Source organism: Equus asinus, chromosome 1 (genome assembly GCF_041296235.1).
Source record: "Equus asinus isolate D_3611 breed Donkey chromosome 1, EquAss-T2T_v2, whole genome shotgun sequence".
Classification (NCBI taxonomy): domain Eukaryota; kingdom Metazoa; phylum Chordata; class Mammalia; order Perissodactyla; family Equidae; genus Equus; species Equus asinus.
Genome location: NC_091790.1, coordinates 192454633 through 192471225, shown reverse-complemented (window position 1 = coordinate 192471225; position 16593 = coordinate 192454633). Strand labels below are relative to the sequence as shown.

Here is a 16593-nt window from a genome sequence, read left to right as displayed (position 1 = left end):
TACATCTTAGGAAAGATAACTGCTATGAACAGCCATTTCTATGCCAAGTTGTTAACCTAGAAACTTAACCTTATCCCAGAAACAGTAGATTATTAGACCACATAGGGAGAGAGCAGTTTTAAAAGAAAATATAATTCTTTATCAATTTCCCCATATCTACATAATTTTACTTTAAAGCATGTAAATAACCTATAGATTCATTAAACAATGGTTAGCATTTTACTGTTCCTTATATTCACAGCCGTGGTACAAGTAAAATTCAAAAAGTATATCCTATTAATTGAACGCTCACATTACTGCTGCAACATTGGATAAACTCACTTTGGGTGGCTTGTGCTTTTGGTTGTCTGTAATATCTTCTTCTTCAGTGTCTGAAGCCTGGCGAAACTGCAGAGTGCCAGTGTTGATATAAAAGCCTCCATATTTTGTTGTTAGAGAAGCAGGAACTAATTCGTCATACTAAATTAAAAAAAAAAGATTTCAGATATATCCTATCATCTTCAATTCTATAACTATGTCAAAGAAATTCAATCACCATGTCAGCACCCTCCTTAAATCCTAACTGCAAAACTGACTGCAATGAGGAAGTTCATGGAATACATTTAGAAAAAGTGAATATCTGGAATAAAAATGAGCTCTGATCATTCAGTATTTACGAAGAAAGGAACTTCTAGAATAATGAAGCAAATTCTAAATATATCATCTGATGAGAAAAATTTAAGGATCATTGTTACTATTCTTAAAGACAAATGATTCTCATGAGAAAGTGAAACAAGGTAAAACAGATGACTAAACGTCCAAAGACTAACTTTCACTTCCCACCAGATCAGTATATAATTTTATTCATAAGGAGATTATAAAGAAGAACAAAGTTATTTCTTCTGTCTTAGCTCTAAGCATTTAAGGAGGGGGGAATTTTTTAAACATTTAAAAGAAAAACAGCATATATGTATTTTAAAGGGAAGCAGAAAAAGAATTGCTCAATTCAGTAAGCATACACTGAGGGCCTATAATGAGCCAGGCACTTTGCTTAGAGCAAGGGACTGGAATTGTCTAAATCAGACTGAAGGTCTGACCTAGATTCACTTAAAGTTGATGCCTTTAAGAACAGATTTTTTTTTTTTTCCTGCTGAGGAAGATTCGCCCTGAGCTAACATCCGTTGCCAATGCTCTTCTTTCTTTGCTTGAGGAAGATTAGCCCTGAGCTAACACCTGTGCCAACCTTCCTCTATTTTTTTGTTTGTGGGACACCTCCACAGCATGACTGGTGAGTGGAGTAGGTCCACACTCGGGATCCAAATCCATGAACCCAGGCCGCTGAAATGGAGCGTGTGGAAACTCAACCACTCGGCCACAGGGTGGGGCCCTAAACCTGGATTTTAAAGTTTATCATTATCTCACCTGATGAAGATGGATAAAAAGCAAACATTAAATGAAAGTCAATCAACTAAATGAAGGTGTTCACAGTGGAAGAAAAAAAGGAACTACCTATTTAACAGAGGCAAGATATCTGCTACCGGGGGTCCCCAGAACTCTACTCATGGGTTCTGCATATTAGATAATTAGTCTTGAAGAAAGTCAGATTTTTAAGGAAAATTCTTTGCCATAGGCAAGGAATATACATAACATACTAGTTACTTTAAGAATATTAAGGCTAAGCACAAAATTTGTGATTTTAACCTGTATCCTTTTAAATTACATGGGGAATGGAAAAACAAAGAATGTCTGGTTTAATGATATTGAATCAAAAAGAAAGTGAGAAAGAAAAAAGGAATGAAGTCCTTTCTTGTTGCTCCACTTGATGAGCTCCTCTAAAGATCTACAGGAACGACCTTCAGAAAGAGTCCAGCACTACCTGCAAGTAAAGGACTGACGTGAGAAGAAAAGGATTCAGAGTGAAAAGACTTTGTAGTATTAATGTGTAACTGTGATAAGATAAATACACCTATACTTTTTGCTTACGTATACTTGTATACTCCTTTAAATAATAATAATTTGCAATGCTTCTTCATATAAATTATTTCATTTGGTCCCCCTGACACCCTTGTGAGGCAAGGAAGGCAAATATTATTCCCATTCGATAAGTGAAAACCAGATTCAGAGAGGTTAGGAACCCTGCCAGAGTAATTGTACTAGTTTACAGCACAGTCACTGGCTGACTCCCAACACACCCACTACACCGAGCAGCTTCTCACATGGGAAACACACTCACCACCAGGTTACTGGGCACTGTGGACGTGCTCACATCTGTCTTCTTCTGCAGTATTCTCCCGAGCTTTCTCTTTCAGAACACTCTCCAGGAGAACAAACTCTTTAGGCATATTTAATTTAGCCTTTTAAGCAGAATGCGTTAAGAGGCAACGGAGCACTAAACCTGAGAATCAGAAGGCCTGGATCCAGATCCTTTGTCACTGACTAGCTTTTGTGACCCACAATAAATCACTTAACATCAATATTTTGGGGTTATAAAACAAGGACAATATTACTTACTTCACAAAGTTCTAGTGAAATTTAAAAGAGACGACCTAAGTAAAAGTGCCTGGTATGGTTATTTATTAATAATAAAGAAAAACATTTTCTTTCAATCCTTCTAAAGTTTGGAAGTATATATGTGAGACTAAAAATAATCTTCAAAAGCATTTATTTTCACGTATTTATAGTAATAAGTAGTACATGATTCTGAAAATTAAATAGAACCACAATATTTTCAGTCTCTACTAAATAATACATGAACAGGGAAAGCTCACAAACAGTACACTGAATGAAAAGAACAGATCATTTGGTCAGATCATAATTGTTTTATGTCTGAATTATCTCATAAAAAGAACCAAACAATCTGTTAAGGATAACAACACAAAATTCTTTTGCAAGTCAATGAATGACTTGTATTTTAGTTCAATTTCCTCTTATAAAATAAAGACCTAGCCTGTCCTATAAATATCAGCAACTAACTGTACAACTTTTATACAACTTACACAAAATTTATTCTTACTTATTAAAGCAGTGACTTTGAAATTTTCTTCCCCACAACCCAAGTGGAAAATACACTACACATCAAAACCCAGTGTGCACATACACACACACACAATAAAAATCACATACTCCACCACTGATTTACTATGATAGCCCCTATTCTATTTCATTTTCTTTAAAAATGCTGGCCACACTCTCTAAATTGATATATAATCCAATTATGGGCTGCAAAAGTCAGTTTGAAAAACACTTTATTCTAATATTCTGAATGCTACGAAAGGAGATATTAAAAATGCTAATTATGACAGGCTACATACTGGATGACTCCAACTGTATGACATTCAAGAAAAAGCAAAACTATGGAGACAGTAAAAAGATTAGTGGTTGCCAGGGGTTAGCGAGGGATGAATAGGTGGAACACAGACTTTTTAGAGCAGTGAAACAGTTCTGCATGATACTATAATGGTGGATACATGTCATTATATATTTGTCAAAACCCATAGAATGTACAACACCAAGAAAGAACCCTAAGGTAAACTAGAGACTCTGTCAATGTAGGTTCATTGATTATAACTAATGGGCCACTCTGGTTGGGAGATGTTGATAATAAGGGAGGTTGGCATGTGTAGGGGCAGAGAGTATATAGGAAATCTCTGTATCTTCTGCTTGATTTTGCTGTGAACTTAAAACTGCTATAAAAAAATTAAGTTTATTAATTTTTAAAAATGCTATTTATATAAGCCTGAGTACATGCAATGTCCATTTATATATGGCTGAGTTCCTTTTTGGATTATTTAGAACTCAAAATATACTTTACATATATACTAATGCTTTATACTTGCTTTATGCTTTTCAGCATGTCATTATCTTACTTGAGTCTCAGAGTAATTCCACTGGGCAAGATAGTCAAAGCAGAGAAAACTGGGCGATGCTAAAAGACTTGCTCTTGGTCACATGGTGAATGAGAAACTGAGTCAGGTCTAGAATCCAGAAATTTTGACTCAAGTTTCCAACTAGAGTCAAGACTCTTGAAAACATCCCATGCCTTAATCTACTGGTTGACAATCTTTTCAATAACAGGAAGGTCTCTCTACCCCAATGGGCGTTGTCAATATTTTACCTCTGCAGACTAGGGTGTCTGATATGGTAAACTAGTTTATGTCAGAACACCAAAACTGAGTTATTTTAGGAGTATGACAGGGTATCCAGCATGCCCCATGCTGGAAGTCCTTCTTATCACTCTCCTACCACTACATGCCTTGTCGGCATCTATACAATCAAGCACTACAGCAAGAGGAAAAAGACATACAAATTTGTGTAAGTCTAATAGTCACCATACTGTCACTTTCTGTATATCCTAAGTGACGACTGCACACTGCAGAGGATATCATAATCCCAGGGTTTAGATTACTCTAGCACACTGAGATAATATAAAAACATACACCTTAACTGCCCCGAAGTATCACATGTCCTCATTCATTTGCTGTGTGATCAATGGACTGCCACAGTCCTTAAATGCTCTCCTAAGTTCTTCTTCCTTTTATAAGAGAAAGAAGAGTCCAGAGGAAAAGCTGCAGGGCTTGATCAAAACAGACTGGTGATAAAAGCTGACATTCAATCACTGCCATTGTAGTAAGGCTTGGCAGCAATAAAAAATTAAGTAAACTTTAAAGATGTCTGCCAGATTAACTTCAACCAGCAGCTCCAATCTTCAAGATCACACAGTTCTTATCTGGTAGTCATTTCAAAATACACCTGCCCAGGGGCTGGCCTTGTGGCCAAGTGGTTAAAGTTCCTCACACTCTGATTCAGCAGGCTGGGTCTGTGGGTTCGGATCCCAGGCATGGACCTACTCCACTTGTCAGCCATGCTGTGGAGGCATCCCACATACAAAGTGGAGAAAGACTGACACAGATGTTAGCTCAGGCCTAATCTTCCTCAAGTAAAAAGAGAGGAAGATTGGTAACAGGTGTTAGCTCACGGTGAATCTTCCTCACCAACAAAGAAAATACACCTGCCCAAGTTTGGAAGTATCAATAAAATTTCAATACATAAATACCCTTGGATCAATAAATTCCACTTCTAGAAATTTATCCTACACATATATTTGCATGCTATCTTACATACATATTTACTCATTACACAAAGAAAGGTACATAGGTGCTGAATTATCTGTAAGCACATAAAACTGGAAAAATTCAGATGTACATCAATAGCGGATTAGTTAGCAAAAACATTCGATGACTAGTTTCGTTACTTTATCGCTGATTTCTACTATCCCAAACAGACAAAAAATTGCTGCTATATTAGAGAAACATTACTCACAGCCTCTGAGTTATCAATAAATGGATCTGTCTCATCATAGCCAAAACCTATATCAATTAAATCTTGTAGCCGATCCTTCCGGTGTTTACGGGGTTTCCCACCCTGCAAAGAACAGATATGTTAGACTGATTCAGTACTCATGCTATCTCCATAAAGTTAAAAAATATCTGTTAGAAGAATTCCAAATAATTTCTGTAGCTAATCCCTACTCTAGGAGGCTGAATTTAAGTCCCCCCAGACCTTGAATGTAATTTGTGCTTAGGGACTTGCTCCAAAAGAGTAGTGTATGAAAAGCAGGGGACAAAGTGACTGTACACTGAAAAACCTGGCCAGCATTACCTTAGCCAGGTGACCAAGGACAAAATCAACAGTGATAAGTCACGTTGACCGCATGTACCCCTGATATGATGTGATAAAAATGTCACTTTACCTTGTGGTCTTCCTCTCAAAAGCCTATAACCCCAGTTATAGGTTAACCATGAGAAGAACATCAGACAAACTAAACTGAGGGACATTCTACAAATAACTGACCAGTATTCCTCAAAGCTGTCAAGATTATCCAAAACAAGAAAAATTCGAAAAACTGTTACCGTCCAGCTAAGCCTGAGACATAATGACTAAATGTGATGTGGTATCCTGGATGGGATCCAGGCAGTAAAAAAGAGAAAACTAGTGAAATCTGGATAAAGTGTGGAGTTTAAATAATAGTAATATACCAATGCTGTTTTGTTAGCTGTAACAAATCTACTATACAAATGTAAGATATCATAGGGAGAGTGGGTGAGGATTATGTAGGAACTCTTTGTATTATCTTCACAACTTTTCTGTAAATCCAAACTATTCTTAAAATTACTTTTTAAAATGTCATAGAATTATACACATAGACACACAAGAAAATAAAAACTGAGTGCATGTAAGAACTGGTGAAATCTGAATAGGGTCTGTAGGCTAGGTAATTGTATTGTGCCAATGTCAATTTCCTATTTTGATAACTATAGTTACATAAGGTATTACCATTGGGAGAAACTGGGTGATCGGTACAAGGGACTTCTCTCTATTATATTTGCAACTTCTAGTGAGCCTGTAATTCTTTTTAAATAAAAAAAATTTTTTTTAAACAAAACAAAAACAAAAAGAACCAGGTAGTGTAGATTCCATTATTCACATCATACTTCATAGAGCCTTCTAACTCTGGCTGATTACAGCATAAAGAACTCATTTTATCTCAGGTATAAAATGTTACATGTACTCTAAAGGCTATATACATAAGCTTGTTATAAGTAGTTTAAGTGAGCAGGAAGGCTAATATTGTGACACCACTAAAAAAAGTATTTAGTTCAGTCTCTAAGACTCATTTTAGATATTCATTTACTCACTCAAATTCAACTATATTTTGTTTTTTTTTTTTTTTAAGATTGGCACCTGAGCTAAAAAACGTTGCCAATCTTCTTTTTTCCCCCTCCCCAAATCCCACCAGTACATAGTTGTATATTACAGTTGTGGATCCTTCTAGTTGTGGCATGTGGGATGTCACCTCAGCATGGCCTGATGAGCAGTGCCATGTCCCCGCCCAGGATCCAAACTGGCGAAATCCCAGGCCGCCAAAGTGGAGAGAGAGAATTTAACCACTCGGCCACAAGGCCGGATCCTCAACTATATTCTCTAAGCATCTTTCTAACACCTCCCCAACCCTTATTCTTTTTTTGGTGCAGGAGTGAGGCATGGGGAGAGGATGCTCAGAAAGAGGAAAGCAATTGGTGCTAAGGGTTCTGCCTCCCGACATGCCACCACTTAGCCAGAGTAACACCTGCAGAAAGCATGAGATGCAGGATGTGAATCTCATTCAGTTTCAATTCTCACAGTGCATTCCCTCTCAATGCAAAGTATGATTCTAATGGTGCAACATGGATGAGTTTTGTGCAACACATCCCTTAAAGCAAACTGCTTCATTTTATTTCCATGCAAAGAAACAGTGATCCGTTCAGTGTTCAACGGGAAAAATGGTTATGCTGGACTTACTGAGATGTCTCCAACACGGTGCCATCCCTTTCTAAGTAATTTGCAAAAGTAGTTTTGACTAACTGCTATGTTTGTATTACAAACCAATGTTAACAAAACCTAACCCCTGTAAGCTATGATTCCACCGTACCCTTTCAGTGGACAAAGTAACACTATTAGTATATCATCACCATCAAAAGAGTCATTACAGTGTTAGATAAAGTAGTGCTTCCCAGATTTTTGGATTTTACAAGTTAGGTAAATTTCAAAAACATTTTGGAGAACAACACTTGGGTGGCAAACCTTTTACAGTTGGCCCTCCATATCAGAGGATGTGGAAACTCGCAGTTAGGGAGGGCCAAGTGTATTCACTGTGCTTTGTGCCATTTTATATAAGGGACTGGAGCATCCTCAGATTTTGGTATCTGAGGGGGTTCCTGGAACAACAGTATTTTGCTGAATAAGGCCACTGAAGGCACAACCTCAGAACAAGGACAATCCTTCTCAAGAAATATCACTTGGCAACCTTAAACATACACAGGCACATATGCACCAAATAAACACACACACACACACATATATACACAAAACGTGTGTGTTCTCAAGAAATGCCATGTGGCAATCTTAAACATACAGCCAGACACATGTGCAGCATACATACATACACACAACATATGTGTGGGCTTAGATGCAACACACAATAGTCCTGATTTTTTTCCATTTACCAGGTCTGCAAACTGGAACCCTTACACTAGATTATAGAATTACAGTGAGAATCAGAAGTCAAGGGAAGGAAAGAGTTATTTCTAGGATAGGAGTTATTCTATTGAGAAAAAGTCACACACAAGCAGTTAAGTATACATGAGGGAGTGTTTCACCCAAAAGAAAGAGCAAGCTCCAGGAAGAATCTAAAAATCTAGAGATAAAAACTAACGAAGAGGACCAGCTCTGTCACATATTAAACATATTTAAAGTTACGGGAGTTAAAATAGATATGGCAGGTACATAAGAACAGATAAATGAACAGTAACGTTCAAAAACCTAGGCCAGTATCGGAGAATTTAACATGAAAAAGACAGCATTACAACTCAATGAAGAGCAATTAATAAATCAGAGATGGAATTAAAGTAAGATACCAATTTCATCTATGAAATTACAAACTTTCTAAATTCTGGCAAGACGGAGAAGAAATAGGACTGCTCAAACACAGCTGATAAGAATATACCAATAAAACTCTTTTGGAAAGCAATCTGATCTCACCTGCCGAGATATTTTGCCACACTCTTAGATTCTCTTCTTTTGCCTCTTCTATGTTTTCCAAACTTTCTATGAAGTATTACTGTCATAATAGAAATACACTAAAATAATTTTTAAAACTTTTCATATTTGACCTGATAATTCTAAGTTACATAGTTTATTTCAAACCACTTAGACTCAAAAGTATCTGTTAAGAACTTATGCTATAGAATGCAATATGTTAAATGTCAGAAGGAATTTAAATTTAAGTATGAAAAGTCCTTGTCCTGAACAAACTTAAAACAAGATAATCTGCTCAACAAATTAACTAAGCACCTACCAAATGCCAGCCTTCGTGAATTTAATAGTATTGTGGAAAGAAGAAAGATTAAACAAATAATTACAGTAGTGATAAATGGTAGAAAGAAAAACATAGGTGGTACCAGACTATTTCAACAGAGGACCTAATCAAGGCTTTCCTGAGACATTTATGCCCAAAGGATAAGTGGAAGCAATTACTTGCAGAAGCCACTGAAAAGATTAGAACAAGGAAGTAACCTGACGAGATTAGTGCTTAACAAAATCTCTCTGGCTATTGTGGTGGGCAATGAATACAGCTGGGGAGAAGATCAGTTAGGAAGGAAGAAAATACAGAGATCTACAAGAAAGTCGCAAGTTACTGGGGCATAAAATATATATATATTTAAGCAGCAATCATGATGATGAGGAGGAGGACAGCCACCAGCCACTGAGCGCTAACTTTGCATCAGCACCTACACTAAGTGCAACCATTTGTTAGTTCACATTTGACAAATAGGAAAAACTAACGCTTGGAAAGGACAAATAATTTGTCTAAGATCACACAGAAAGTACTAGAGCTAATCTTCAAACTCGTGACCATAGGACTCCAAAGCGCCAATCTATTAGAAGTTCTGTAAGAGAAGTTATGGAAGCTCTGGGGTCATTTTTCCAATCAGACACACCTTAAACTCAATACCAAAACTGAAGCCATTGTCCCCAGTATCACTTGTCTTCAAATTAGCTTCTCCTACTTGACACTGTCATTTTATTCATTCTATTTTTCTGCCTTAAAACTTTATTATTAGCAAAAATTAAAAAGATTGATGACACCAAGTGTTAATAAGGATGTGGAGCAACTGAAACTCTTACATGGCTGGTGCAAAATGATACAGCCACTCTGGAAAACAGTTCGGCAGTTTCTTATAAAACTAAACACACCCTTACCATATGACCTAATAATCCCACTCTTGTCATTTACTCAAGAGAAATGAAAACGTATGTTCACACCAAGACTTGTATTCTAATGTTCAGAGTAGCTTCATTCACAGCAGCCAAAAACCGGAAACAACCCAATGCCCAATGCCAATCCAGTGAATGGATAAACAAATTGTGGTACATCCATATGACGGATTACCACCCAGCAATACAAAGGAAGGAACTACCAATAAAATGCAACACATGCATGAATTTCAAAAACATTCTGCTAAGTGGAAGAGGCAGACACAAAAGACTATAAAATTCTATTTACAGGAAACTCTAGAAAAGGTAAAAAACCAAAACCCCATAGTGATAGGAAGTAGATCAGAGATTGCCAGGGCTGGAGGGAGAGGATTATCTGTAGAGAGGTAAAATGGAAATTTCTGGGGTGATAAAACCATTCTATTCACGATTGCAGTAGTGATTATAGAACTGTGTACGTCTGTCAAAATTCATCAAATTGCACACTCAAAATGGATGAATTGTATTTACTTAAATTATACTTCAATAATGCCGATTTTTAAAACCCCTCATAATTATTTTCACTTCAACTTTCTCTCCCCACAAATGTTTGTTCACACAATTATTTTCATCTACAGCTTCCTTTCCCTTCTACCAGCTATTGCTATAATGCTAGCCATTGTTTTTCACTCAAATATTATGAATGCCTTAATTAGCCTCTCCTCTCTCATGTTTACCCTCAATTTATCCAGTATATCATCATCTAATTAATATTTCTAAAATACCATTTTATATCATTCCCGGCTCAAAATGCTTCAGAAGCATCCTTTCTATTACAAGATAAATATAAAACCGTTAATATGGCATTAGTTAAATGCCTTCTACGTGTTGACTCAAACTACCTTTCCAACTTTTTTCTTACAATTCTCCAACTTGAACACTGATCCATTCACTCTATCCACTCTCCGTCCAAACAAACTTGCTTATCTTTCCTCATACTTTCCGCTTATTTGGAATAATCTCTTATTCTCTGAATTCTCCCACCCATCACAGCTCAGCCCAACTTTTTTTTTTTTTTTTACAGATTGGCTCCTGAGCTAACAACTGCTGCCAATCTTCTTTTTTTCTGCTTTTTCTCCCCAAATCCCCCCAGTCCAAAGTTGTGTATTTTTAGTTGTGGGTCCTTCTAGTTGTGGCATGTGGGACACTGCCTCAGCATGGCTTGATGAGCGGTGCCACATCCCTGCCCAGGATCCGAACCGGCAAAAGCCTGGGCCACCAAAGCAGAAGACACAAACTTAACCACTTGGCCACGGGGCCAGGCCCCAGCCTAAGTTTTAAACCTTTTCTTCTTGATACTTTCTACTTAAAATCACAGTCATCTTTTTCTGCTCTCCTAACATATTTTTTGTCTGGGCACAAGTAGCTGCCTATAAGATTTACCTAGAAAATTAAAAAAACAAATAGGTTCTGTTATAATGGGCACAATCAGACACATGCAGAAGTACAAATAACTTATGTATAATTAGAGAGATTTAGGAACATTTAAGTCTAGTCAAGGTTGCCAGTAGTTACTACAGGAAACTACAGTGTTGTTAATATTCTGAGTTCATAATCTAATATATGCAGTAAAATGGTTAAACACATAAATGTGAATCTTATCAATGACAGTAAACAAAATGGCTAAAGCTTTACTTAGTCATAATAGCATTAATCTGACCAAAATGCCTCTCAAAAAAACGACTGTAGAAGTATAAGATCTTCACCAAGCATCATAACAATGATAAAGGTTTAAATACATATACTATGAACATCCAGTCAATGTTAACATTCATTTTAAAACAATGTGGTAGAGGAATATTTAATAGTATAAAAGGCCACGAAAGCAGTTTACCAAATGTTACGTATAGTTCAGGTTATTCACAGAAAAGGTAATATTAATGTTCACTAATTATTTGAAAGTGTTCAACCTAACTGGTAATCTGAGACAACATTAAAATAACAAGATATTGCTTTTCCAACTATCATACAAACAGTAGGATCTCATTTATGAAAAATACAGCATAGCAATACATGTCTATAGATATATACAAAATGCTCAAAGAATTACAAGTAGGTAACCGTGGTTATTACCGACAGGAAGGGATATAATTGGAGGCAGTGTGAGGGAAGACTTTGGCTTAATATTTCTTATTTGAATTTGTTCTTAATAACGGGAAAGTATTCATCTATTACTCAAGTGACTAAAAAATTGTAAGTGCGAGAGGGCAGATACGTAAGCACACATACAGTTTGAAAAGCCCTGAAAGGATACACATCAAACTTCAACAGTGGTTATGCCTGACAGTGGGTTTACAGATGATTAGGTGGTTTTTATTTTCTTCCCTCTGTTTATCTGTATTTATACATTTTATACATTCTTTTACAGTGAACAAAATCTCTGAAATATGTAAATGCTTACATACACAAAGATCTCTAGGACTAGAAACTCACACAGTGATTCTTTCTGAGGAGGGAAGTGGTTAGCTGGGAGTCAGAGGTTGCAGGGGGTTCACTGTTCATCATATTGCTTTTTCCATCTTTTCATCAAGTACATGTACTGCCCATTCAATAAATCTATTTTCTTAGGCATGGTCCACCAAGTGGTCACCATCACTCAGTTTTTGACTCCACATACGATTCTGCTTCCCAGTCCCACCTCAGGGAGAGTTCTGGATACATGTGTTTGACACATCCCTGCCTGAGTTTTATTAAACCCCTCTCCATTAGCCAGGGTTACATGGCCTTTGTTCTACCTATTAATCGCTTTCTGCCAAAGTAGCCACTGTTAAGCACATTCAAGGTTCCCTCCTTCATCAAAGAGGCCACCAGAATACAGTTTTGGGCCTCGGTTTACTTTTCCTCACCTTTTGGCCTCATTAGAAAATTTCTCCCCTGGCCTGCCTCCTGCCTTACCCTCTTTTCTTTTCTCCAACCTCTAGGTCTCTAGGTTCCCCAATTATGCTGAAATCCAGTGACAGACAAATGGTATAAAATGGAACTAAACTTGTGACAGTTGCCAACAAGGCACAAACCAATTAATTCACAAATAGTAAAATTTCACTTAAAGGAACTCAAGATAGATTGGCAAAAGATTATATTATAGTGTCTTCCCTACTAGGTCTATTTTGAACTGCTCTTTTTTAGCATCCTGAGCAAGAATAAGCCCTGCAGCAGAATCACAGTCTTCCTTGAATCCTCTGGACCTTGGTAGTTGTCGATGTTCCACAGTCTACACGATAAATGCATCTTATAAAAATACAAAATTTATTTTCCAAATTGAAAAAAACTTGAATTTTGCTATATCTAAAATGAAGAAACACCTTTAAATCTCTTCCCCTAGGGAACTAGTTCACTATGACTCAGAAGAAAATGACCGACTGAGTCATTAGTACCTGCTTAACCTGATAACCAGTGTTTCAAGCCAATGCAACTGTAATACTAAGTTGGAAAACAACTAAGATGTTCTTAAGAAGGACCCCCTATTGCCTCCAGGTAATAAGAAACCTAACTAATAGCTACCATCATTAATCACCTATGGAAGACAGAGGACGCATGACACTGACTGCTAAGACTCCAGTCTTATAATTGAGAAGAAAGTATCCCGTGGTCACATAGCTTCCATATTTGTCCCAGCCCTGTCACAACCTTCTTTCTCCACCTCTGCTGATTTCCTTAACCTACCAATAGAAAAGAGTAAAGATTTAAGTCAGCAGAAAGACAGTGAAGAACTGACTTAGCATAGAAACAGTATACATACATTTCTATAATCACCACTTATGGAGATAGAACCTCCCTCCCAAGTACCCTAAAACTGCTGATTCTCAACTGTTCCTAAGAAATTTAAGGAAGTTGAAGAGAACTTATGTAGCTCAAAGAGGCCAAGGAATCAAAAGTGCATGTCACGGCAAGCGATTACAAGTGGTTTAACCGAAATAAAGAAACTATTAGTTGAGTTGAGAATTCTTCCTTGCTTTTTAAGAATCCCCCTCAGCTCTACTTGTTTTAAAAGGCTATTATTTTATGTTTTGATTGTACATGTAGTGTCACACAATTGTTGGTCTAAAGAACCTAAATACACTGGCATTTGCGCTTTGTAAGCAGAATTTATTTTGTGGTGGTGTTAATAAGTTTGCCCAAACTGCTTTACCCAAAGCCTTACCAAGTTGATCCTTAGGGACCAGAACTAATAGAAAGTGAAAACAAACAGGGAAACCAGCCGAGGAAGTTCCCAAGGAAGTTCTAACCCCTCAGCAAGTGTGGATGATCATCTGACAACGCGAGTAAGTAAAAGAATTCTTAAAACTCCCAGAAAGAGAGCATAAATGCTTTCTAACATCCACTTGGATCAGCCTCATATTTGATCATACTTTCCAAATAATCCATAATTATTTTAAATATAAAAATATACTTCCTTTCCACTCAATTGAGTAGTCCTTACTGTGAAGAAGTCACTCTTTGGAAATTATACAGTTATTCCAAGATATTGCCATTCTTTCCCTTATACCATCAAATCTACCCTTACCTTCCCTTTTAAAATAAATACAAAGCCACCAGGGCTCTGAGAGTCCAAAATCACATAGAATAAAGCATCAAAGGTGGTATTCAAAGTTTACATGGTATAGTAAGCAGATTTTAAAGTTGTATTGTGACTTCACAAATGCTAATAGATGCCCTGGCAGAATACACATCTTCCTATTCAGAGTCACTCAGATCCAAACAGCCTTAACTGAGCCCCGGCTAGGGTACCAGGTACTATGCTAAGTGCTTTCATTTAGGTTACTGAATTTATAGCGAGTTCTAGTATAGCATGATCTTTCAAGATGGCTGGGGTAACAGAATGAGAAAAATCACTAAAAGAAATCTTCCCACCACCACAGGTTATCTTTTGCCTTAGAAGGGTTAGAGATCAAGTCCATACTCATCAAACCAAATCTCCTCTGCTCTACAGTATACGTGGCTTCAGCAAAAGCATACACAACCTCGAAACCATCTAAAAACTGAGTTGGAAACTAGGATATTTAGCCTAAACATTTGGAGTCTTAAAAGTGGGAATGAGGAAAGGCACAGGGGCCTCTTTATTTATTTTTTTATTTTGGGGGGGCAAGGAAGACTGTCCCTGAGCTAACATCTGTTGCCAATCTTCCTCTTTTTGCTTGAGGAAGATTGTCACTAAGCTAACATCTGTGCAAAACCTCCTCTATTTTGTATGTGGGACACCGCCACAGCATGGTTTGATGAGCAGTGTGGAGGTCTGAGCCCAGGATCCGAACCTGTGAACACTGGGCCGCCAAAGAGGAGCACACAAATTTAACCACTAAAGCACCAGGCAGGGCCCACAGGGGCCTCTTTAACTGTATCCTGCTTCCCTCCTACAGTAACCACCACGACAAATCTGGAGCTCATACAGCAGTAGAAATGTTAAAACTTGGACTTAACTAGTTATGTACAAATCTTATTTAATATATTTAGGGTATTACTAAATATTACTAAATTGTTCTAGATAAAAATAAGTACTGAATAGTTATATTGCCCTTTTCCCCAAAAAGCATTTAGCAATTGATGTTGAATGTGCACTGTCACATCACCTGAAGAGCAACAGAACAGGAACTAGGACATAGGCAATGAAAATAGGACAGAACAGGGGAAAAACACAAACAAACCATTCAATACAGGCTGCTCCTTTTACAATTTTATACTCCCTATAATTTCTGTTATCACTGTTTTTCAGCTACCAAAACTGTCTCAATCTTTCTTCCCTGAGCAACTGCTACAAGAGGAAGGACACGTCCTATACTCCATGGTTATCCTTCCCTTCTCCCTCAAGTGGCAGCCTGCTCCACTTGCCGAAACTCCTCTCCAGCACACCCAACAGCTACACATACTAAAAACCACAAAAAGCCATCAACTTGCCTCTCAGGCCTTCCAACAAACCACAGGATTTATCACCAACATCACTCACAAGCCCAGTCACATCTCAATGCATTTTATTTTTCCCCATAACTGGAAACCCCCAACTGAGTTTAACTTGCTCAGTTGTCTGAAACTTCCTACAAACATATTCTCCGCCACAATGGAAATGGCATGTCCTTCCACATGTACCACCAACCACTCTGCTCGCAGAAGAGAAAGGGCAGAATGTGAAAGCAGATGGACTAGTGAGTTAAATATATTGGGGGGGAAAATCCAACAGCGAAGCAAGTACATCAAGGACTCAAACTAGGGCCTGAGAGCTGAATTTGGCCCACAGATGTATTTTTGTTTAGCCTACTAGGCATTTTAATTAGAAGCCAACATTTGGAAGTAAGAGATGTTAGAGGAAAATCCAGATTTTGGCCCTTTTTTGAGAAATGGGAAGATATGGCAACCCTAAGCCCAAGTTCCTGCAAAGTAACAAAGGGCTGGAGCTGAGCAGCAGCTGGCCCCTCTAGATAGGGCATGTGCTGTCCTCTCTTTGGGACAATTCCCTACATTTATTGTCCATTTGGCCTGCTTCACTAACTAATCAGCAGGGTCTTGGGGACATGTGAATTTGCTACTCCTGAACTATAGGATACTAAAGTAACTATAGGACAGTAAACTATAGGTCAATAAAGATCTTAGTTTGTTATTTAAGAGTGATCTTTCATAAGACCCTATCATGGGACAAAATATCTTCTCCCAGGCCACTTTTGGTCTGATGACTTCCAAATACTTAACTGTGGTCTTTAAGAAGACCACAATAGTTAAGAAGAATCTGTAAAAAGTGATTGGAGAACCAAAGATAAAGGCCATTTGGAATAG

The 16593-nt window shown here is 37.5% G+C and overlaps 1 protein-coding gene across 6 annotated transcripts in view; it reads right to left on the bottom strand.

Moving 5' to 3' along the window:
• The window catches only part of UBN2 (ubinuclein 2), an 86714-nt gene that overhangs the window by 57174 nt on the left and 12947 nt on the right, over window positions 1-16593 (bottom strand). For 4 of the 6 annotated variants that reach the window (XR_011504827.1, XM_070514445.1, XM_014859260.3 and 1 more), the window contains exons 3-4: window positions 5299-5400; window positions 322-459 (exon numbers count right to left, since the gene is read on the bottom strand). Coding sequence is in view for 5 of the 6 variants with exons in the window: in XM_070514445.1 (XP_070370546.1) it covers window positions 322-459; window positions 5299-5400 (240 nt within the window). In the remaining variant the exon portion in view is untranslated. The remainder of the gene's footprint in view (window positions 1-321; window positions 460-5298; window positions 5401-16593) is intronic. The other 2 variants (XM_070514432.1, XM_070514438.1) reach the window with 1 other exon arrangement.